Genomic DNA, 20,142 nt, shown 5'->3' with positions numbered 1-20,142 from the left:
TGCATCCGTTTTACACTGCTGCAACTCCATTGCAGGGTTACTCCTGAGAGACACCCATGTCAATAAGTGGAGAATCAGGCGCAGTGGAGTTGCAGCAGGATAATGAGAGAGGAGTATTTAACCCTGAGAGCCCTGTCTCTTACCTTACACCGCACGCTAGATTTCATGCCATTGCCTTGCAATTGAGGCTGAAAGATCCTATCCGTATGCAACGTTAAAGCTAATTGAAAAGCAGTTCAGGCAGACAAGACGTTGCCCGTCACATGTAGGTGCTGAAGAACGTACTGTATAGCCCTTTACAGCCCTAATTTCGATCTCCCCTGCATTCACTCTTTCATGGTCTAACTCAGGGGCTCTCAAACTTCATTGCACTGGGACCCCTTTCTGAGAACAAAAATTACTACACGACCCCAGGAGGGGAGACTGAAGCCTGATCCCACCAAGCTCCGCTGTCCCAGGCAGGGGACACACCAAAGCCAAAGCCCAAGGGCTTCAGTGGGGCTCCAGCTTCGGCTTCCGTCCTAGGTCCCGGCAAGTCTAACACCAGCCCTGATGACCTCATTAAAATGGGGTCGCAATCCACTTTGGGGTCCCGACCCACCGTTTGAGAACGACTGGTCTAACTCAAAGTTTCAGGGGATGGGTTAGCGATCTAAGCATTGGGTTTAAAATACCTGGGGCCATGCACTGATCTCCGCTTCCATGGGATAAATCCCAGTGAAGTCAAAGTGATCAGAACCTAGTCCCTGGATTCTCCAGAGCCACGGCTTCAAATCCTGGGCGTTCAATGTAGCCCCTTGTCCTTCAGAAACTGATAAACCGAGTTCGCTGGCTGGGAGTCTGTTAACCAAGGTCCCATCTGCTGGGCATGGACATTAAAGGTCACATGCCACTTTTAGCAAAGATCTGTCCCAGAGTCTGTGGCCAAAATATCTCTTGCCCCGAATCCGTTGCTGTTATGCCGTGTGATCACCGCCAGACACCCCAGAGGTGGCTGCGTTTCAGTGATTCCTGCCTGAGAATAGTCTATTAAACATACTGGAATCCTTTAGCTTCTATCTAGCCACATATATGGCCCCTATCACTGCCGTGTTGGAGCAATGAAAGACACTCTGTCAATGCAAGCTGCTAATATCACACAGCACTGTCCGTGTTCGTTTTCCGAGTAGGTTAAAAATCGGGCCCCCGACAGAGATAAAGTTCGGCTCTGTGTTGCAGGTTGCCGTTCAGCAACACGACGTGCCTTTAACACTCAGGATCCTAACCCCTGTGTTCCTCCTAAGTAGGAGGTGAGAGGAATAAAGAATTTCTTCCCAGTCAATGGATTATAAGGGCAGTTTTGAAGTCCCTCAGGCAACTTTCTTAGCTGTCTTTGCCGAAGTGTTTTAAGAGCAGCTGAGGTGTTTTGAACCTGCAGCTCCGCATGCGCCTGATTGAAATGAATGGAATTACACCAGAGTGACACTGGAGTAACACAGCAGTGAATCTGGCCCTCTGCATGCAACTAGAGTGAACGATGACAATGCTAAGAGCCAGCCAGAGTGCAGATCCCCCTGAAAGGACAGCGGATCTGATGTCTCTTGCACTTACGCAAGTGTCTCCGTTCACTTCAGTGGACTTATTCTTGATATACACCAGCACGTGAGCAGAATCAAACTTTGAGTACCAGCACAATCAACAACAGTCCCATGCCAGAATCTCTGTCTCTGGGCAATGCTGCAGAGTTAATCCCAGAGTATATGAACTGAAGTTGTCTGTTTGCTGGGGTTTCTCTCTAGCTCCGGTCTCTGTCAATGAATAATTCACTGGTAAAATAGCCATTAAAAAGCCACAAGAACTCAGACAGCCTGTTTGCTCGTTAACCCTGGATCACAAGGCTTTTGCAGCGCATGGGTAGCAGAATCAGTGTGTGTCAGTGTGGTGGGGAGCAGGGGAGGCTTGAAATGGCCAGCACAGCATATCCTCCTGCCCATGCTCGCTCCCAGCGTTTGTGGCAACACAGATGTAGCAGATTCAAGTCACCATACTCCATCAACACCCGCCGGGGGCCCCTATTGAAGTCAATGGGAGTTTTGCTGTTGACTTCAATTGGAGCAGGTCTGAGAAATGTGATGTTAGCAGGTGGCACATATTTAACTATAGTCATATAACCCCAAGCGGGCTGGAAGTCACAGACAATGCTGGCTTTTGGTCTGTTCAACATCAGACCCAGGCAGGGGTGCTGGAACAATTTTTATAGTGGAGGTGCCACTGTAAACCCTGTATATGATGGAAACCACTTCAAGTCAGGGGGTGCAGTGAACCCCTAGTTCCAGCATCTATAGACCCGGGGAGAAGAAACATGATCAGACATCAGCTGTTTCAATCCCACGCATTCTCTGCAATGGTGCACTGATTTTCTTTCAAATACGGCTAAGTTCCTATCCCTCAAGAGGCAGAGATGGGCGAGTCTAGGGATAGTCTGAATGTCTGTGGTGCTGGTTGGTTTTTCTTGTTTCACTCACAGCCATTGCATGGGCAACACACCAACAACACAACACACCAACAAAATATAAAGCTACGTTATGCAGAACCTTCTGCCGCACCCCCGAGCAATGGGTCCAAGTCCTTAACACAGGCAAAACTCCCCAGTGAATTTCAACAGGCATTTTTTTTGAGTGAGGGCCAGGGGACTAAATCCCATTCTAAGCAATGTTCATTGTCTGCATCTAAAGCGGACATGACCGTAGGCAGTCACCTCAGACCTCCTTACCCATTTGCCCAGCATCAAACATGATCAGCAATAACAATGCCAGGGCGAGGAAGACGCATGTAATAGCCTTGTACCTAGTGGCTGACGGAGCACACAGTGTGGTTTTTGATGTACAAAACCTGATGCCTTGTGACATTTAGCTTCGTCCATAAGGATGAGCAGAGCAAGTAGCCTTTGGCTGTACCACCCTGAGACATAAACCTCTTTTTTGTTCCACTCAGGAAGATAGTTGTCTTTATAGAGATTAGCTCCTCCTGTAAGAGCCGTCTCACCATACAAAATCGCTCTATATAATATGTGTACACACTCACAGACAGAACACACTCTTAGATGATATAGGGTTAATACTACTTTCATTCCCCTGAGTATAAACCATGTGCCATCCATGCGCTGACGTTCTGGACTGCAAAGCGGATCCAGTATTCTACTGTACAGTCACTCCCAGAGTAGAAAGCAACTGTTTGCTGAAATTAAGCTTGAACATGATTAAATTAAGACTAACATTGTCATCCGGAACAGTGGACAAACATTTTGTCCCCATTAATAGGATGCTTTTCGGTAGTGGGTGGAGTGGGGCTGATCCTAGAATTATTTCCAGTAGCTGGCTCAAATCAGTGTCAAAGTAATTTGGAAATGGGTAATGAAAATTCTTCCGAAAGTACAGTCACTTTAATTTCATCTGGCGTAGCCGCTCTTGGACTAACAGCAGCAAGGACTCAGTGCAAAAGATCTGCCAGCAAAATCAACCATTCGTCTAAAAAGCCAGCGCTTTGCTGTTTCTAAATCCTGATACAGTAAATTACTCATCAAGGAAACAGCCTCAGCTAAAGGAAACAATTGCTCGAGAATGTGTCGGAGAAAGATTTAACAACTTACCAGAGCATAGACAGAACTCAACACCGAGCAGCAGAGGATCAAACCCAGGCTGTGATAAACCAAATATGATCCCATATCCAAGAGACTTATTGCAGCATCCACGATCTCTAAGGGAAGTAAGAAGGACGAAGGATCTTCCAGTGATCCAGTCGTAGATGATTTTTTTTCTTTTCTTTTTCTTGACTTCCCAGGTTTTTTTTTTATTTGCTTGTTTGTTTCCACAGTTTTAGCCAGAGAGGCACATGACAAGAAACCCCAGTCCTTTGCTTCGCTTTCTCATGGCTGGAAATCTCTGCAGTTTCAGAAATGTAGGGAAAAAGTCCATGTGAAGGGAGCACCAACACCCAGTTCAGTCAGAGCAGCAGTTCCTGGTGCTGTTTGTTTTGTGTGTGCATCTGTCTCAGAGCAGAAAAATCACATCCATATGTCAAAACTGCTATTCTGCTTCCTTTTTATGAGGCAGAGGGAAGTTCAAATAATTTCTTTGTCAAAGGCAAACACACAGCAAGAGAGAGAGAGAAGTGGGAAGGGGTGGGGGGAGCTTTTAACCACCGCTTTATTTTTAGATCTAGTAATTTTATCTTTTAGGTGGGGGGGGGGGGTTGAAAAAAAAAACTTTTTTTAAGCAAGCAAACAAATCAGAAAGTCACAATTTTTTTTTTAAAGTTGGAAATATTTTCACTTAGCAATTACGTTAGGCAAACAGGAGTGCTGCTGGGTATTTTTGCTTGTATATTTCAGGGCAGCTCAGCTCCACAAGAGGTTTATTCTGTCAGCCTTCCCTGGATGCAATGTGTTTTCGTTACAAATACGGGGTTTTTTTTTTTTTTTTTTTTTTTGCCTTTCTCTCTCTCTCTCTCTCACTGTCTGTCTCAAAGGATCTGCAGTTTCAAAAAGCCAGTTGGGTATGGGCTGAAGAGCTGCTCTTTCCCCCCCTCTTAAATAGTTTATTTTAGATGTTGCAGTAAAAACTCTTTTCACTTACTCCATGACATTTTCCAAAATCTGCGCTTTTCCATTTGCACACACACACACACGCTTCTTGCCCTGTCCTCAACCAAGAATCAAATCACCCCAGCCCAGTAAAGTCAAAGTTGCTGCTTTTCTCTCTCCCGCTTGCTGCCGCTGCTGTTGCTTTAGACTACTTAGGAAATGAACATGCGGACGGTCTGTTTACTTCCACCCAGACAAGAGGGGATTTAAAAAAAGGAAAAGGAGAAGGGCCGTACACTTTTCACCGGGGAGAATCGACCAGCTTCCCAGGGTAGACTAAGTTTGTACTGTTGCCTTCAAAACACACCGACCCTGCCGCTTCAACCAACACACACTCACACACAAGACAAGACAATCGGGAGATTAGAACTTCCTTTTTTTCCACCCGCCCTGTACTAAAATCCTCCCCCCAACCAACCCGCACCGATGAAATTTACCAGCTTGTTAGTTTCACTGCAGGAACGTGACTCCGAGCTGTCTGTCAGTTTCATTCATAAAGCTGCAAGAAAAGGCACCGTCTTCCCCTGAGCAAAGGGTCGAGGTTTGGTTAGGAGTCTAGGACAGAGAGCGGAGCAGCTCTTCTTTTATACTGGGGGTGGGTTTTTTTGGGGGGGTGGTGGTGAGTTAAATAATAACGAAATAATGCCCCCCGATTTAATTTTGTTGCTGGGGATAGATAGATAGATATATTTGTAACTTGGAGAATCAAATCATTTGATGGGTTTTATTTTATTTTTGCAGAAGCAGCAGGCTTCTGCCAGGGGTGGTGATTTTTGTTTTGTTTTGTTTTTTTTGAAAGGGGTGATAGTTGCAAGAAAATAGCGATCTAGATCTTTGGAGAGCAGGAGGGGAAAGCCTCAGATTTTCGCAGAGTGGAGCTGTGTGCGTTTCTCTTTTATTTTTTGGAGAGGGAAAAATCTCTAGGGTTGCTCTGCCCGTCTAGGTATATATAGCTCCCCGTGGCTGTGAATGGGTGCCTTCAGCTCGTTTATGAAAAGGGTCTCTTTCCCTGCAAAGGTAGAGCAGGGCTTCCTGTGTATGTGAGAGAGAGAGACATAATCCTGCTCTTGATGCAAACTCTTCCTCTCTCTGCTCCCCCTCTGTGCCCGCCTGAGTAGATCTCAGGGAATGTGTGTGGTTTTGGAGCAAAGAGGCAGGTATAAGAACCAGCATGGGCAGGATCCCATTGGCTAGTGGCAGCCACCATGTGACCCTCAGACCGTGAACCACAGGGCTAGCTGTCCACACCTCCCCCCCCACTCCACCCCCCCCCCCCCCAGCAGCCAGTCCTCCCCGCTAGTCTCAGCTCATGCCTGATAGGGGGGTTTCTTTCAGAAGGGCTGCACGGGAACCACATGGCCCCGCGTATAAAATGCAATGCGGGCCGGGGGCTTGGCATGGCTGGAAACAGAAACAGATCTTCTAGGGTAATATCCCCCCCCCCCCCCCGCCCCTGGGAGATCAGGGAGATTTTGCAAAATTTGGAGGCGAGCAAAGGGGTGGGCTCGGAGGAGGGGGTGGCTGCCTTTGAAAACCGGCTCCTTGGAAAGGGGGAGCAGGATATTTTTGAGTGGGTTGGGGTTTTATTATTATTAATTATTATTATTATCCCCTCCCCCCCAGTTCAGAAGTTTGCGCCTGGGGCGGGAAGGGGGCTATTGACGGGGCCGAGGATCGGCCCGGGGAAGCGGGGGGGGGGGCTGTTTAAAGGGGGGCTGAGAAAGAGCAGGATCCGAGCCCGGGTGGCTGGCAAGCTGCGCTTTGACTGTAAAAAGCCCACCGCGCCAGCCCGCTTTCTGTCCCCGCTGGAAGGGGGAGAGCGGGAGCTCTTTGCCCCGAGCTTTCCGGCAGCTCCCGGCCTGGGTCGGTCCGCTCGCTGCGCCTTCGCAGGGAACCCACAAACCCAGGGCAGCAGGCCGCGGTTCCCCCGGGAGGGGGATTTAAACTGTGCAGTGGCCCGCAGGCTACATTGCTCCTCGGGCCCGCTAGGAAGCGCTTCAGGGCTGTGAAGGGAGGGAGCTGCGCAGGGCCGATCGAGGCGAATGGGTGACTTACGCTTTTCTCCAGGCTCTGCACATTTGCACAAGTCCCGCTACTGCCGCCGGATCATTTCCCCTCCCCAGCATTGCATACTCAGCCGGGCTCTGGGTGTGGATCGCAGCATCACAGAAGATCAGGGCTGGAAGGGAACCTCAGGAGGTCATGAGACCAATCCCCAAATTTTGTCCCAGATCCCTAAATGGCCCCCTCAAGGATTGAACTCACAACCCTGGGCTTAGCAGGCCAATGCTTAAACCACTGAGCTATCCCTCTCCCCTGCCAAAGCAAGGCCAACACCCACTGTCTTTGCTGGGTCATCACCATGCCGCTGGGAGGTACTGCAGGCCTATTAGCCCCACATCACAGATGAGGAACAGTTCCACAAAAGTCTTTAGGCTCCTCAATCCCTTTGAAATCCATGGGAGCCTAAGTACCTTTGAAAATCTGGGCTTAAGTGACTTCCCCCAGGTTACACAGGAAGCTTCAGGCAGAGCAGAAAGTTGAACCTGGCTCTCTGTAGTCTCCAGCTAACACCAGGACCAACCTTCCTGTCCTGTGCATTTGTGGTCTGGGTCCAACTTGACAGTCTATGCTGGGGTGACTGTGTCTGTCAGTGTGTGCGGTTCTGATTCGCTCCACTGAGGGGATTTACCCCGCTGGTGTAAATGAGGAAACAATGAGGCTCTGAGTGTGTTTGTACATGTATGCGCACCACCAAGGAAGGTGCTGCAAGACGAAAAGCAATCCTTTCCATTTTATTGTTCTGAACAGACCTCTGGGATTTGTACTAAGTGCAGAATTTCTGTGGCATTTAAGCATAAAAACCCACCCAACCAAACAACAGGAATAAAGGGGAAGATCCTCAGCTGGTGTAAATTACTAAGGATCTGGCCCAAATATGTTTCACATCAATAGGCCTCCTGACCCGCTTTCCTATTCTTGGGCCGACATTCACACAAGCTTTGGAAAATAAAACAATCGCTCGTCCTCCAGTTTCTTCCTTGCCCTTGGATGGTGGTTTCTTTTTTCACAGAAACGAAGGTTCCATCTTAGAAAAAGTATTTTCTGCTGCTCCTCTGCCGATGTCACTGTGATGGCGTGTGGATTGTACCCACATCTCCCCTGCATACTGCTTAATGCAGCCCCAGGCTTTATTGATCTGTGGGGGAAATCACTAGTAGCCACTGGCCTGACATAAACAAGCTTGTCAATTGCATTGTAAACCAGAAGTGTTGCAAGACTTATTCCCAGAAATGGAGTCAAATAACAAAACCTCAATGAGCTAAGTGGGAGAGTTGGACTATTTTGCTTTGTTTTCACTTGGCTATTGGTAGTTGTGGCTTATGTGCAAAGCCAGGGCCAGAATACACAGGGTGGGCCTTGGCTTTGCCAAAATTTACCACCACGAACAAACAGGAAAGTAGCTGAGCCTTGTAACTGTATTCTTAAGTCTTGCATATAAATTCAGGGAGTCCTGAGGAGTTGGTGTTTTCGTATAGAAAATGAGAGTGTTCATAATGGGAGAGAGCGGGGAAGAACCCTTGTATTTAGGGCCCGATCTTGTTCACAAATGTCCCGTTGACTTCAATGGCCGCTGGACCGAGCCCTGGTTGAGGATATTGTGTAGACCTGTTTCGTTACCGCATGTTGCACATAAAACCTACAACAGAGGGAAATTTGCACATGCCCAGTAAGTAAAATTTGCACATGCCCAGAGTCAGTAGAAACATTTCCCAGGTGTGAATGACAATGGAAGGTGAAAAAAAAAAGGGGGAGGGGGAGAATGAAACAGCTGGTGTAAATCTGAAGGGACTCCACTGATTTCATGACTGTTACTCCAGATTTACACTGGTGTAACTAAAGGGAGAATTTGACTCTGAGGGCCTGAGATATTTATATGGCCCCCATCCCCACATGACACGGAGCATCTCACGCTTTTCAATGTGTTCGTTTTGTAACACCCCTGTGAAGTGCAACGATCCACATTGTACAGATGGGAAAACAGAAGCATAGACAGACTAAGGCTCAGATCCTCAAGGTATCTGAAACCAGTGGGAGCATCGGAGCTTAAGTGGCTTGCCTAGGGCGTACAGGAAGCCTGTGGCAGGATCAGTGATTGAACCTGGGTTCCCAAGCTAGCACCCTAACCAGCCTTCACCTCTCTCTACTCTGCTACACCGGTGTAATGTCATTAAAGCTAATAGAGTGAGGCTGGTTTAGACCACATGGAGCTCTGGGTCTTCAACATCAGAAGACAGAACAAGGAGCAAGGGTCTCAAGTTGCAGTGAGGGAGGTCTAGGTTGGATATTCGGAATCACTATTTCACTAGGAGGGTGGGGAAGCACTGGAATGGGTTACCTAGGGAAGTGGTGGAATCTCCATCCTTAGAGGTTTTTAAGGCCTGGCTTGACAAAGCCCTGGCTGGGATGATTTAGTTGGGGGTTGGTCCTGCTTTGAGCAGGGGGTTGGACTAGATGACTTCCTGAGGTCCCTTCCATCCCTGATATTCTATGATTCTATGATCAGTGGAGTTACACCGGTGTGATGGAGCAGAGAATAAGTACTCTTCTCTGTAGCGTGTTAGATATATAACCTCCAAATCCGGTGAAGGCTGTGACTAATAACACAATGGCGCTGCAGCAGAGGAGCTGATCTAGATGGTCTGGGAGAGACCCAGCCACACACCGTCTTCTTGTGCAGATGAATCTTCTTAACTGAGGCCCACGCTGGTGGGAAGGGAAACAGAGCTCTGAAGTGGTCAGCTGGAATATCAGAGGCTTAGCCGAGCACATCATGCTGGGAGCTGCTCACTTTTATGGCCCAGGCTGCTTGAAAAATAGCCACCAATAAAAAGCCATAAAGCTTTGAAACACCGATGAAATTGTGTTCAAGAGCGGCTTTTCTCAGCCAAAGGGCACTGACAAAGAGGGGTGGCATATTTTATTCTCTCTCAGCAGCTTCCAGATCAAATTGACTCCATTTGCAAATCTAAAAAGGGTATTTTCCTAATTGCTGTGCTTTCGTCTGCCTCTCTCGTGAACACCAGCCAGAAACATTCTGCGGGAGGACCTGAGAGGTGAGTTTTTTCAGTGATCCCCCGGAAGAAAAAAATCCATCTGGATCTCTTCGATATTCCTATCAAGACCTGAAGGGATCATTAGATCATCCAGTCTGACCTACTATTGTACTGTAATACAGGACACAGAATTTCAGCTAGTCAGTGCTGCACTGAGCCTAGTAACTTGTGTTTGGCTAAAGCCCAAGTTCTAGAAAAGCACCCAGTTTGATTTGAAAACATCAAGAGACAGAGAATCCATCAATTCCCGGGGGTGTTTGTTCCATAAGAATGGCCCTGCGGGGTCAGACCAAATGGTCCATCTACCCCAGTATCCTGTCTTCTGAAAGTGCCAGATGCTTCAGAGGGAATGAACAAAACAGGACAATGTATCAAGTGATCCATCCTCTGTTGTCCAGTCCCAGCTTCTGATAGTCAGATTTCAATGGTTGATCACCCGCACTGTTAAAAAATTGTGTCTTATTTCTAATTTGAGTTTGTTTGGCTTTAATTTCCAGCCACTGGGTCTTGTTAGACCTTTCTCTGCTAGATTAGGTACCATTTAGTATCTGGTATTTTCTCCCTGTGAAGGTTGTTAGACACTATAATCAAATCATCTCTCAGCCATCTCTCTGACGGGCAAGACAGGCTGAACTTTTCAAATCTCTCACTGTAAAAGTATTTATTTTCCGCAGCACTCAAATTAGTTTTGTGGCTTTTCTCTGTGCCGTCTCCAATTTTTCAATATCCTTTTAAAATTCTGAGCACCGGAACCGGATTTAATGCTCCAGTGTCGGTCTTTCTGTGGTTGTGAGTGATAGGAAGAAGGGGGATACAACTGGATCTGCTGGTTGAAAAACACAAATGATTTTTTCCTGAGAAATTGAGGGGGGGGGGGCGGGAAGGAGTCATTTGCCAAAAGCATTTCCTGAAAAAACGTTCCAGTTTTCAAACTGCTGATTTTTGTGGTGGTTTCTGATTCTTCAAAACAACAGGAAATTTCAAGCATCATGAACATTTTTCATCATTTTTCATTGGAAATATGTTTTGCCAAAAAAAAAAAAGAAAAGAGGATCAACCAGCTGTTCTCTGCCGTGATTGCTTCATCTCCAGCCAGGTGCCCCTGACCTGGGGTAGGGCTGTGCTCACCGGATCACAAACACCCTTAAAGGGGAGCTTGACTCATTCAGTAGCCACCTCTGAGCATAAAACAGGACAAAAAGCTGCAGGGCCAGGAATGGAGGGAAGCAAACAGGTGTGAGTACTGTGGGTTAACACCTAGTTAACTACTGGCCTGGGGCCCTACAGTTCCACCTGCCCTGCTGTGGAGAATGCATTCCACTGGACAACACTGAGCCCCTGTGGCAAGATACCCGCTCCCTGCAGGAGAGGGGGAATTGTAAGGCTCCTGCAGGATAATTCAGCAGCTAGGGGCCAGATCCTCCACTGGTGTCAATTGGTGTTGCTCTGCAGAAGTCAATGGAGTAAGGCCAGTTTACACCAGCTGAGGATCTGACCCTAGGTGGGCCATTTCTCCCTTTGCAGAAAGCCCTGGTATGTACTGAATGGCAGAGGTGACCTATCCCTGCAGAGGAGGCCAGGTGCCACTGCTGGAAAGCACCTTTGTTCCTCCTCTTTCAACAGAAGCTGCGGAAGCCCTGTGCCAGACCGTCCTGCTGAGACTTCCGCTCCGGCCACCTCAAACCTTCATCCAGCCCTAAATTGACAGCTGGGGAGAGAAAAAGCAGAGGTGCCTCTTGTGTGGATCCCGTTGTTTGCTCCCACAAAGCAAGGGACTAAACACACGGTGCCCTTATCTTGATCTCCCCCTTCATTTTGTACCTTCTATAGAATCAGTGCCAGAAGATCAACATGCAAAGCGGGACCTGGGAGAAGGTATGGTGGCCTTCCAGACTCCAGGAATGTTCCATGCAAACCGAGATCCTCATCAGAGAGCGGCTCCTCTAGAACGAAGTACCCTGAAAGACACGGAAGCAAAATCCCTGGGTGAAATCCACACCCCGCTTAAACAGCTGTTGGCAAACAACAGTCAGGCTAGCCATCCCATCAGCCGCAAACCTGCAGCTCGAGTGCTAGCAACAGACAGCCCTGGTGACCAAGGCAGCAGCTGCAGCCAGCAGCTTCCCATCCACGGGGAGTGGAGGGCACTGGGGCATTGCCTACAGGTGAACAAAATCCTCATGTTGCTATTTTTCTTTGTGAACCATATTTAGCTTGTCCTTTACCTTCATTAGCACTGGCAGTGTATGTGGCCAAGGGTCACTGGGGCACAGGTGTGTGTTCCACTCTCCGGAACTGATGGACTTTGTCTCCATCCGGTTGTATTTTCATAACCTTTAGAGTCCAGGGGCATCGATGTAGGTGTTTCCCAATCCTTCATTTCATTGGCAACCTGGAAAATGCCAGCGTTTGACTAAACATCTCAGCACAATGCCTCAGCAGATACGCTTTGCTAAACACCCGGGTCTGAACCCTGAGCTCAGCTATGCTGGTGATAATCCAGAGTGACTCTGCTGAGCCATTGGAGTCACTCTGGATTTACAGCCATGTAACTGAGATCAGAATCCAGCCCCAGAGTATGATCTGTCAATCACCAGACTAATCAGCCCTCCTGTCCAAAGGAAACCACAGGTTCCCCTCTCCCTGATACGAGATGGCAGGACGCACAAACCATTAAAATCCTCAGGAGCTTTAAGTCATCTCACCATTCCCCTGGTCCCCAGGGGAGCCAGTTTGGCCCCTCAGGTAACAGAGCAGACTGAAGGTTGCTCTAAGTTACACTGGCATGCGATGATAGTCTAAGGGCCGTGACGCTGGCCAGAGGTCACCAGAATGTGGCATGCTCAGGCCACACCTCCTGGGCAGGGGAGACCAAAAAGGGGCATCAGAAGGCAGGCAAAGCTATATCTATGCCACGACCTGAGGGTTTTCCCATGGCAGGGAGCCCTCTAGAATGGCCTGGGATCTGTCCCACAATTGTTTTCTAGTCACACAGAGGCAGGGCCGAAGGGTACTTTGAGTTTAGCTTGTTCACATTTCCTCCCACCTCCGAGGGTCATTCTTGATTTATGAACTCCAGTCTTTAAAGCTAGATTCCAAGTAAAGAAAAGTTTCCCTCATCCCCTCCCCCTCCTCCCCCCCCCCCCGCCCCGCTGTTAATCATAGGTCAGCTGTGTTTAATGATTCACGTGCCTACAGTGCATTACCAAATAGCCAGGGAGCCCTCACAGGGGCCCTCTAAGAGGCAAAGAGATGCAGACAGAGGTACATCACAAAAGAAGTGGGAGCAGGAAGAGGTGGAGTGAGGGCGGGGCACGCTTGGGGAAGGGGTGGGAAGAGGCAGAGTGCGGGGGGCGCAGAAAGAGGCGGGGCAGGGTGGGGCTTTGGGGAAAGGGTTGGAGTGGGTCCGGGCCTGGGGTGGAGCAGGGAGTTGAGCACCCCCGGGGAAATCAGAAAGTCGGCACCTGTGCCCCTCACCCCCGGGTGAATCGAGAGCTTCCCAACCAGAGGGCCCTGGATAACTTTGCCTGAGCATTGCGGCACTTAGATGCTTCTCTGACCCCATCCGAACTGAAAACGACATCACAATAAACAACTCAGCTGTTGCAACTTCCCCACTGTACAAGACTGGCTTCGTACATTGCAGCAGTTCTTAATCACAAATGCGTTCTTGTGTGACGGGACCCAGAACTCGCAAACTCCACAACTCATGTTCTCAGAGTTGATTCAACCGTGTGCAGTCGCCTGTCTTTTTAATTTTAATTCAGACAAGAAGGATGGGTAGGTGGCAATGGGAAATAGATGATCTTATCGCTGCCTCCAGGAAGAACCCTTGCTGAGTCATTCGGGGAGCAATGAGGGATATTTTTACAACTGCTGAGCATGTAACTCAGTACTTGCTATCATAAACAGTCATATAGCGTCTGTCCTTGCAAAGCACTATCTGTCTCCGATGAACTTGTTATATCAGGTGCATGGAGAGGGGAGTACATGAGTCTGCCATGCAGTCTCAGAACGGTATCATCTGGCCCTGGGCGAGGCTCCTAGGCAGTTCACAGTTCAGTTCCGATCAGTGCTCAAAGGTGACAGTTTGAATCTGCAGAATATCCCCGGCAATCTTAAAAGGCATAGATTGCGTGAGATTGTTCCAGCAATCTACCTGGGCTGGAAATAATGCAAAAGCAGCCCCTCCCAGGGTGGAGTATTTCACACAATCCCACTGATATACAGGGGCATTGGCCTTTACATTGAAAGCAGCAGAAGTAGTTTTGGCTGTACATTTTCCCGCATGTAGTGGGCTATTTGCTGGTAAATGGCGAATTCAGTGGGATGGCAGGGGGTGGAAATCAGGGCTCAATTTGGCCTTGACCTATGAACTCCTAGTTTATCTCTTTTAATATTTTCATGCTTTGAGCATCTAGCCTGAACCCAGCTCTAAACATTGGCAGATTCTGGATTCTGACCTGGCCCCTCACTCTATAGGCCCAAGCAAAGCCCTCTTTTCAAGCACCCCTGAACTCTAGGAAAACTCTGAACCTTTGGCTACAATGGGAGCTCATCTCCGCCCTCTGGGAATTTGACCATGAACTTCAGCGGTCTCAAGCCCTTGCAAATCAGGCCCATCTGCAATCTCTAGGCTACTGCATTGAATCCAGCTTTGGTTTGGCATCACAGAGAGAGAGAGGAAGGGGTAAAGATTTGAGACCTGTCTGCTGGCCTGTGCATATAAAAAGTCAGTTTTTATAATGAGTACTCTAAGCTCAATACCCTTTACATTTGCCAAATATCCTCACAAACTGATGGCTTTTTAAAGTCACCCTTTCCTTGGTGTGACTAGAATCCATGGTGCCAAAATCTTTTTGTTGTCAGTCGTCGACAAATTCTGTGGACTATTTGATTATTTCAGGTAACGTGTGATTACGGGCCATTTTCTCATTGTCCTCCTACATACACCATGGAGATAAAGGATTCTGTAGCAGACTGGCATAAAGAAATAAAAGCACGAGCATTCAGAGACTAGAACAGAGACTCTCAAATCCCAGCTGATTCAACAGTATCAGGGGTAAACTCCTTCCTTCCTTCTGATCTATCAGTCTTATCCACGTATTTCCTTTAAATTTAATTCATTAAGTTTCATAGAGTTTAAGGGCAGAAAGAATCATTAGATCATCTAGTCTGATGTCCTGTATCTCACAGGCCGTTACATTTTACCCGGATGCCATAATATACCTTTGATTTCAGAAAAGCTTTTGATACAGTCCCACATGATGTTCTCATAAGAAAACTAGGGGAATGTGGTCTAATTATTCTAAAGTAGGTGCACAACTGTACTCCAAGAGTGGTTATCAGCGGTTCACTGTCGAACTGGGAGGATCCATCTAATAGAGTCCCACTGGGGTCAGTCCTGGGTCTGGTAGCATTCAGCATTAATGACTTGGATAATGCAGTGGAGAGTATGCTTTCAAAATTTACCGATGACACTAAGCTGGGAGGGGCTGCAAGCACTTTGTAGGACTATAACAGGGTTCAAAAAAGAACTAGATAAATTCATGGAGGAGAGGTCCATCAATGGATATTAGCCAGGATGGTCCAGGGATGGTGTCCCTAGCCTCTGTTCGCCAGAAGCTGGGAATGGGTGATAGGGGATGGATCACTTGATGATGACCTGTTCTGTTCATTCCCTCGGGGGCCCTTGGCATTGGCCACGGTCGGAAGACAGGATACTGGGCTAGATGGATCTTTGGTCTGACCCCGTATGGCCGTTCTTATGATCAGAATTCAAAATAATCTTGCTAAATGGGAGAAGTGGTCTGAAGGCAACAAGATGAAATTCAATAAAGACAAGTGCAAAGTGTTCCGTGTAGGAAGGAAAAATCAAATGCAAAAGTACAAAATGGGGAGTAATTGGTTGGGGGTAGCACTGCTGAAAAGGATCTCTGGGTTGCAGTGGATCCTTAACTGAATATGAGCCAACAACATGATGCAGCTGTGAAAGGGGCTTATTCCGGGGTGTATTAACAGAAGTGATGTATGTAAGACGCAGGCGGTAACTGTCCTGCTCTACTCAGCACTGGTGAGACCTCACGAGTGTCCAGTTTTGGGTGCCGCACTTTCAGATGTGGACAAATTGGAGAGACCAGAGGAGAGCAACAGAAACAATACAAGATTTTGAACACCCGACCAATGAGGAAAGGTTAAAAACCAGGGTATGTTTGGTCTTGAGAAACGAAGACTGAGGGGGGAACCTGATAACAGTCCTCAAATATGTTAAGGGCCATTATAAAGAGATCTGTGATGAATAGTTCTTCATGGCCACTGAAGGTAGAACAAGTAGTATTTGGCTTAATCAGCAGCAAGGGAAATTTAGATTAGATATTAGGAAAATCTTTCTAACTATAGGGATAATTAAGCACTGGAACAAGTTATCAAGGGAGGTTCTGAAATCCCCGTCATTGGAGGTTTCAGAACAGGTTGGACAAACACCTGTCACATTTAGGTGTACTTGGCCCTGCCTCAGCACAGCAGGATGAACGAGGTGACCTCTCAAGGTCCCTTCCAGCCCTGCATGTCTATGATTCTATATTAAGCCCAGAGATTTTTAGACTAAACCATTTCAGTCCTCAGGAGAGCAAAAGGTGTGTCAGAGGGAGACACCGAGGTGCATAGGTGGCTTGTGAAAATATTCTTGTGGGGGCTGAGTGAAACGGTCAGCCCCCAACCCCTCCCTGGCATGTGTAGGCAGGGCGGGGGGTCAGGGGAATCGCCGTCTCTCTCTTGGCCTGGTGTGGAGGGGAGACTCCCTGTGGGGGTGAGAGCAAGCCTGCCCCACTCTCATCCCACCATGGAGCTGGGCCCAGGTCCCCACTCTGGCCCATTGTGTTGCCACATACAGGTTTGGTGGGCTCCTCTGAAGGGGGGGCCCTACCCATCTGACCCTCCCCCCCGCCCCACCCCCCAAGAAGTCATGGAGAGGTGGGGAGAAAGCCCTGTCATCAGCATCCCATCTTCACTTTGGAGTGTTATGTGGGACTGGTGACCTAACGGGGTGAGGGGCCCAGTGGGCGAGTCATAGGGGACTGGAGTAATGGGAGGGACACGGGGATTGGTGCAGCCAGGAGTTGGGGGTGTTTGGGCTGATCTGTAGGGTAGATGGATGTGGCTGTTGGGGGCAGCAGAAGGGCCCGGGGGGCGGTAAGGGGTGGTGGAGTGGCAGGGGGCAGAGGGTAGTGGGGAGAACATAGTTTGGGGCTGGGGAGGTTTTGAGAGGGGAGCTGTCTCACTCCCTCCCATGCCGGCCCCCGCCCCAGCTCTGCTTGCATTGGGGAGGGAGGGACTGGCCACCGCTGCCCATGGGACCGTGACAGGGCTGGCTGGGTGCTGGTCACACTCAGGATGGACTTTGCCTACAGCACCATACTTGAGCCCCGAAGCCTCACCTTGCTGCCTTGCTCCAGTGACTCTCTCTGCTCATCCTCCTTTGGTTGCTGCCAACGGTGCATGGGTGGTGGTTGGGGGGGGGATGAACCCCTGTATAGCCCTAGCTACCTGCCACCTATGGTGAGTGTCCTGGTGCCTGAGGCCCCTGCAATGACAGGGAACAGATGAGGTGAAATCTACCCAGGTGAGCTCCGCCCCATGCTGCAGAGGAAGGCAAAAAACCTCCAGTGTCCCTGCCAACCTGCCCGGGGCAAAATTCCAACCTGACCCCCATCACTTTGACCCTGAACATGGGAGCAAGACACACCAGGCAGGCACCTAGACAGAAGGTTCTCTGCATCACCTCAGAGCACTGATATACCGTCCAGTGTCCCACCTCCAGCTATAGCCAATCTCTTCTTCCAAGGAAAGCAACCCCCCCCCCCGCCCCTCCTGAACACAGCTAGCCACTGGTGTATGGGGGGAGGGATCCCTTCCTGACCCCTACAGGTGAAGCCCTGAAGCATGAGATTGAAGTATAGTCATGACCTTGCTGCACATGTTAGGAGTCACGTATATTATGGAAGGAAATGCAGCCAGCTATGGGAGCTAAATTTTGAAACCCAGTTTGCATCAGAAGCTTGGTGCAACCACATCCTGGTGCTTGCTCCATTCTGCTGCAACAGAGGGAGTGAAATATATGGTCTCATCTCCCCCGTTAGAGGAGGGGCTGGTTATGAGGACTCCTTGCCAGCCTCAGAACTGGGGGGCAGGGGGTGGGGGGAGAAACGGCAGAGCTCCCTGTGCTCTGGCTATCCGCAGCTGGCAGGCAGCTCCTTGGGGAGCCATTAGCAACTGGTGGGTGCTGCTGTAAATGCTGCTGAGGCCAGAGTAAAACCAATCTGCAGCCCTGCCCCCAGTGCCCAGAAAAGTTTTATACAGTTTCATGGATTCACACAGTGCAAGAAGCAATTGGGCCAAACTACCTTATTGAAAATAACTCCACGAGCCTGTTTAAAAGACACCCCAGGCCCGACGGCTCGTGCCCTCAAAGACCCAGCTTCAGCTCTTAGCCGATTACCACCCTAAGCTGGGGAAGGGGGAGGTGGACTGTTTGGCAGCCCCCCTCCCCCTTTTCTGGCTGTTGAGGGGCTCTGGAGAGATCACCCATAAAGACACCTGCCAAGGGTCAGTTTTAAAAGTGGGCAGGGTGGGAATCCTTGGGAGAAAATGACGGGATGAAACATAACAAGCGAAAGATCAGTTTCCAACGTGAATGATCCTGGCTCGCAGGCCACTGGCTGGCTCTGGAGAATGGTGGTGGGCTTAGCGTCCCACATAGTTGGTTCAAAGCTGGCCTCGGCTCGTAGTGCCTGTCTGCCAGCCTCTGTGAAATAAGCAGGTGGATTTGAGCCGGGTCTCTCCGAGCAGCTGACTGCCTCACAAGGAAAACCAGCAGCCCTGTTGTTGCGCCCTTAACAAAGATGGGACAGCATTGGGGTGGTCGTGCTCTGCTGAAGCAGCACCGCCCTGGTGTTAGCCACAAACCAGCAGCAAAGAGAAGAGTTTGTTCTCCCGTGTTGTTATTCCAGGCCCTTTCCCCAGCCTTAAATCCACCTAAAACAAGAAATCCCCAGTGGCACTGTTGCCACAGGACCACGTTGCTGCCGGTCAGCATTGGCTCAGTTACTTTGTTATCTTGGGTGCATTCAGGCTTCAGTGGCTTTCTTATCAGACAGTCTTTATTTTCCCTGGGATCTCATCCCGGGATAACCCTTTAGTATTTGCTGGGCTTGGGAGGCGGGGTGGGGGGCAGTTCTGAAATCTTCATATCAGACGCAGCATGCAACTGGCCTGGAAAAGTCCAATCCCGCCTCCTCCCCAATCGGCAGCAGACTGTCCTCCTCCTCTGCTCCTACTCACACTTATTAACCCACAATTGTTTTCCATTTTGAAATCCAGTTTATTCACAAGTCAGAGCCTGGAGCAGCCCTGGAAGCAATGCCTTAAAAACCACTGTCTTATTTCCGTTGAGCGGCTGCCTCTGTTGCTAGGAGTTGGTGCGTGTGGAGCACTAAATCAACTGGGATAGGTTTATATCTATGCATTTAAGGCCAGTGTTTGCATTTCACTGTGTCATTCAGCCCCCTTCAATGGTAGGAGATGGGGCTCGATTTATGACAGGGAGGGAGTGTTGACTGGAATAGCAGGGGAAAGAGACTTGATGAGCCTGGAAGTTCTTTCCAGTCTCGTGTTCCTATAGAACTTGTGATGGGACGTTATAATTTTGAGTGGCTTTTCTGTGTAAGATTCCCCTGTTTTTATTTTACCAGCCAGCAAACAGAAATCAGAGAAGGCTGATTTTAGGGAGCTGCTGGATGGTTCAAGTTTAGAACTGATAAAAAAAAAAGAAAAGAAAAAAAAACTTTGCTAAAACTTTTGAAGTTGTTTCCCTTGTGCAGGGCTCAAAACCGAACAACCCCCGTTCCCCACTATTTTTTTGAAACCCTGCTTCCCCATGCCCCCGCAAACCCTTCCTGCCACTAACAAGCAATAAAATGATGTCCATGTGTGTGTAGGTGTGTGCATGTTTTTTAATCTTTTTCCTTTCAGACACTGAGGAACCTTGCCACAGTTGAGGAGGTTTCGAAAAGCAGAAGTGGAAAAAGGAGGCCGTGAAAGACTTCCGACTCCTTTGCCATTATTCATGGCATTGCAGCCACTGGGGAAATGGGGCTGGGGGTAGGAGAAAGGAAGAAAGGGGTAAGAAAACCCAACCCCCCAACATTCCAAAGCTCAACACTGAAAATTTTTGGTTTTGACAATGAAACCAAAAGCTGCCTCCCCCATTTAAGTTGCTGGTTTAGAAAGGATGCCATTTCCCCCTCCAGTTTGAGTGAAAAACTATCACCCCACTCTGGAGATGGACATGACACCTGGCACAGTGAGGGTGCTAGCTTCCATTCAGCTTGGGGGGGAGTAGCAGGT

At 48.8% G+C, this 20,142-nt stretch overlaps 1 protein-coding gene and 1 long non-coding RNA gene across 4 annotated transcripts in view; one reads left to right on the top strand and one right to left on the bottom strand.

Moving 5' to 3' along the window:
- The window catches only part of PTH1R (parathyroid hormone 1 receptor), a 175,920-nt gene extending 170,064 nt beyond the window's left edge, over positions 1-5,856 (bottom strand). The window contains exons 1-2 of one of the 3 annotated variants that reach the window (XM_074946447.1): positions 5,059-5,856; positions 3,629-4,023 (exon numbers count right to left, since the gene is read on the bottom strand). In XM_074946447.1, the coding sequence (XP_074802548.1) occupies positions 3,629-3,703 (75 nt within the window). In that variant the 5' untranslated portion in view covers positions 3,704-4,023; positions 5,059-5,856. Of the gene's footprint in view, positions 1-3,628; positions 4,202-5,058 lie in introns of those variants that run through there. The other 2 variants (XM_074946448.1, XM_074946446.1) reach the window with 2 other exon arrangements.
- Positions 5,857-5,947: 91 nt separating this feature from the next.
- LOC141981823 (uncharacterized) lies at positions 5,948-12,733 on the top strand. Its single transcript, XR_012637931.1, has 3 exons — positions 5,948-6,048; positions 11,362-11,467; positions 11,569-12,733. It is a non-coding gene; the product is annotated as an uncharacterized LOC141981823 (long non-coding RNA).
- The last annotated feature ends 7,409 nt before the right edge of the window (positions 12,734-20,142 follow it).

The sequence above is a fragment of the Natator depressus genome, chromosome 2 (genome assembly GCF_965152275.1).
Source record: "Natator depressus isolate rNatDep1 chromosome 2, rNatDep2.hap1, whole genome shotgun sequence".
NCBI classification, from domain to species: Eukaryota; Metazoa; Chordata; order Testudines; family Cheloniidae; genus Natator; species Natator depressus.
This window is presented reverse-complemented; position numbering and strand designations above follow the sequence as displayed.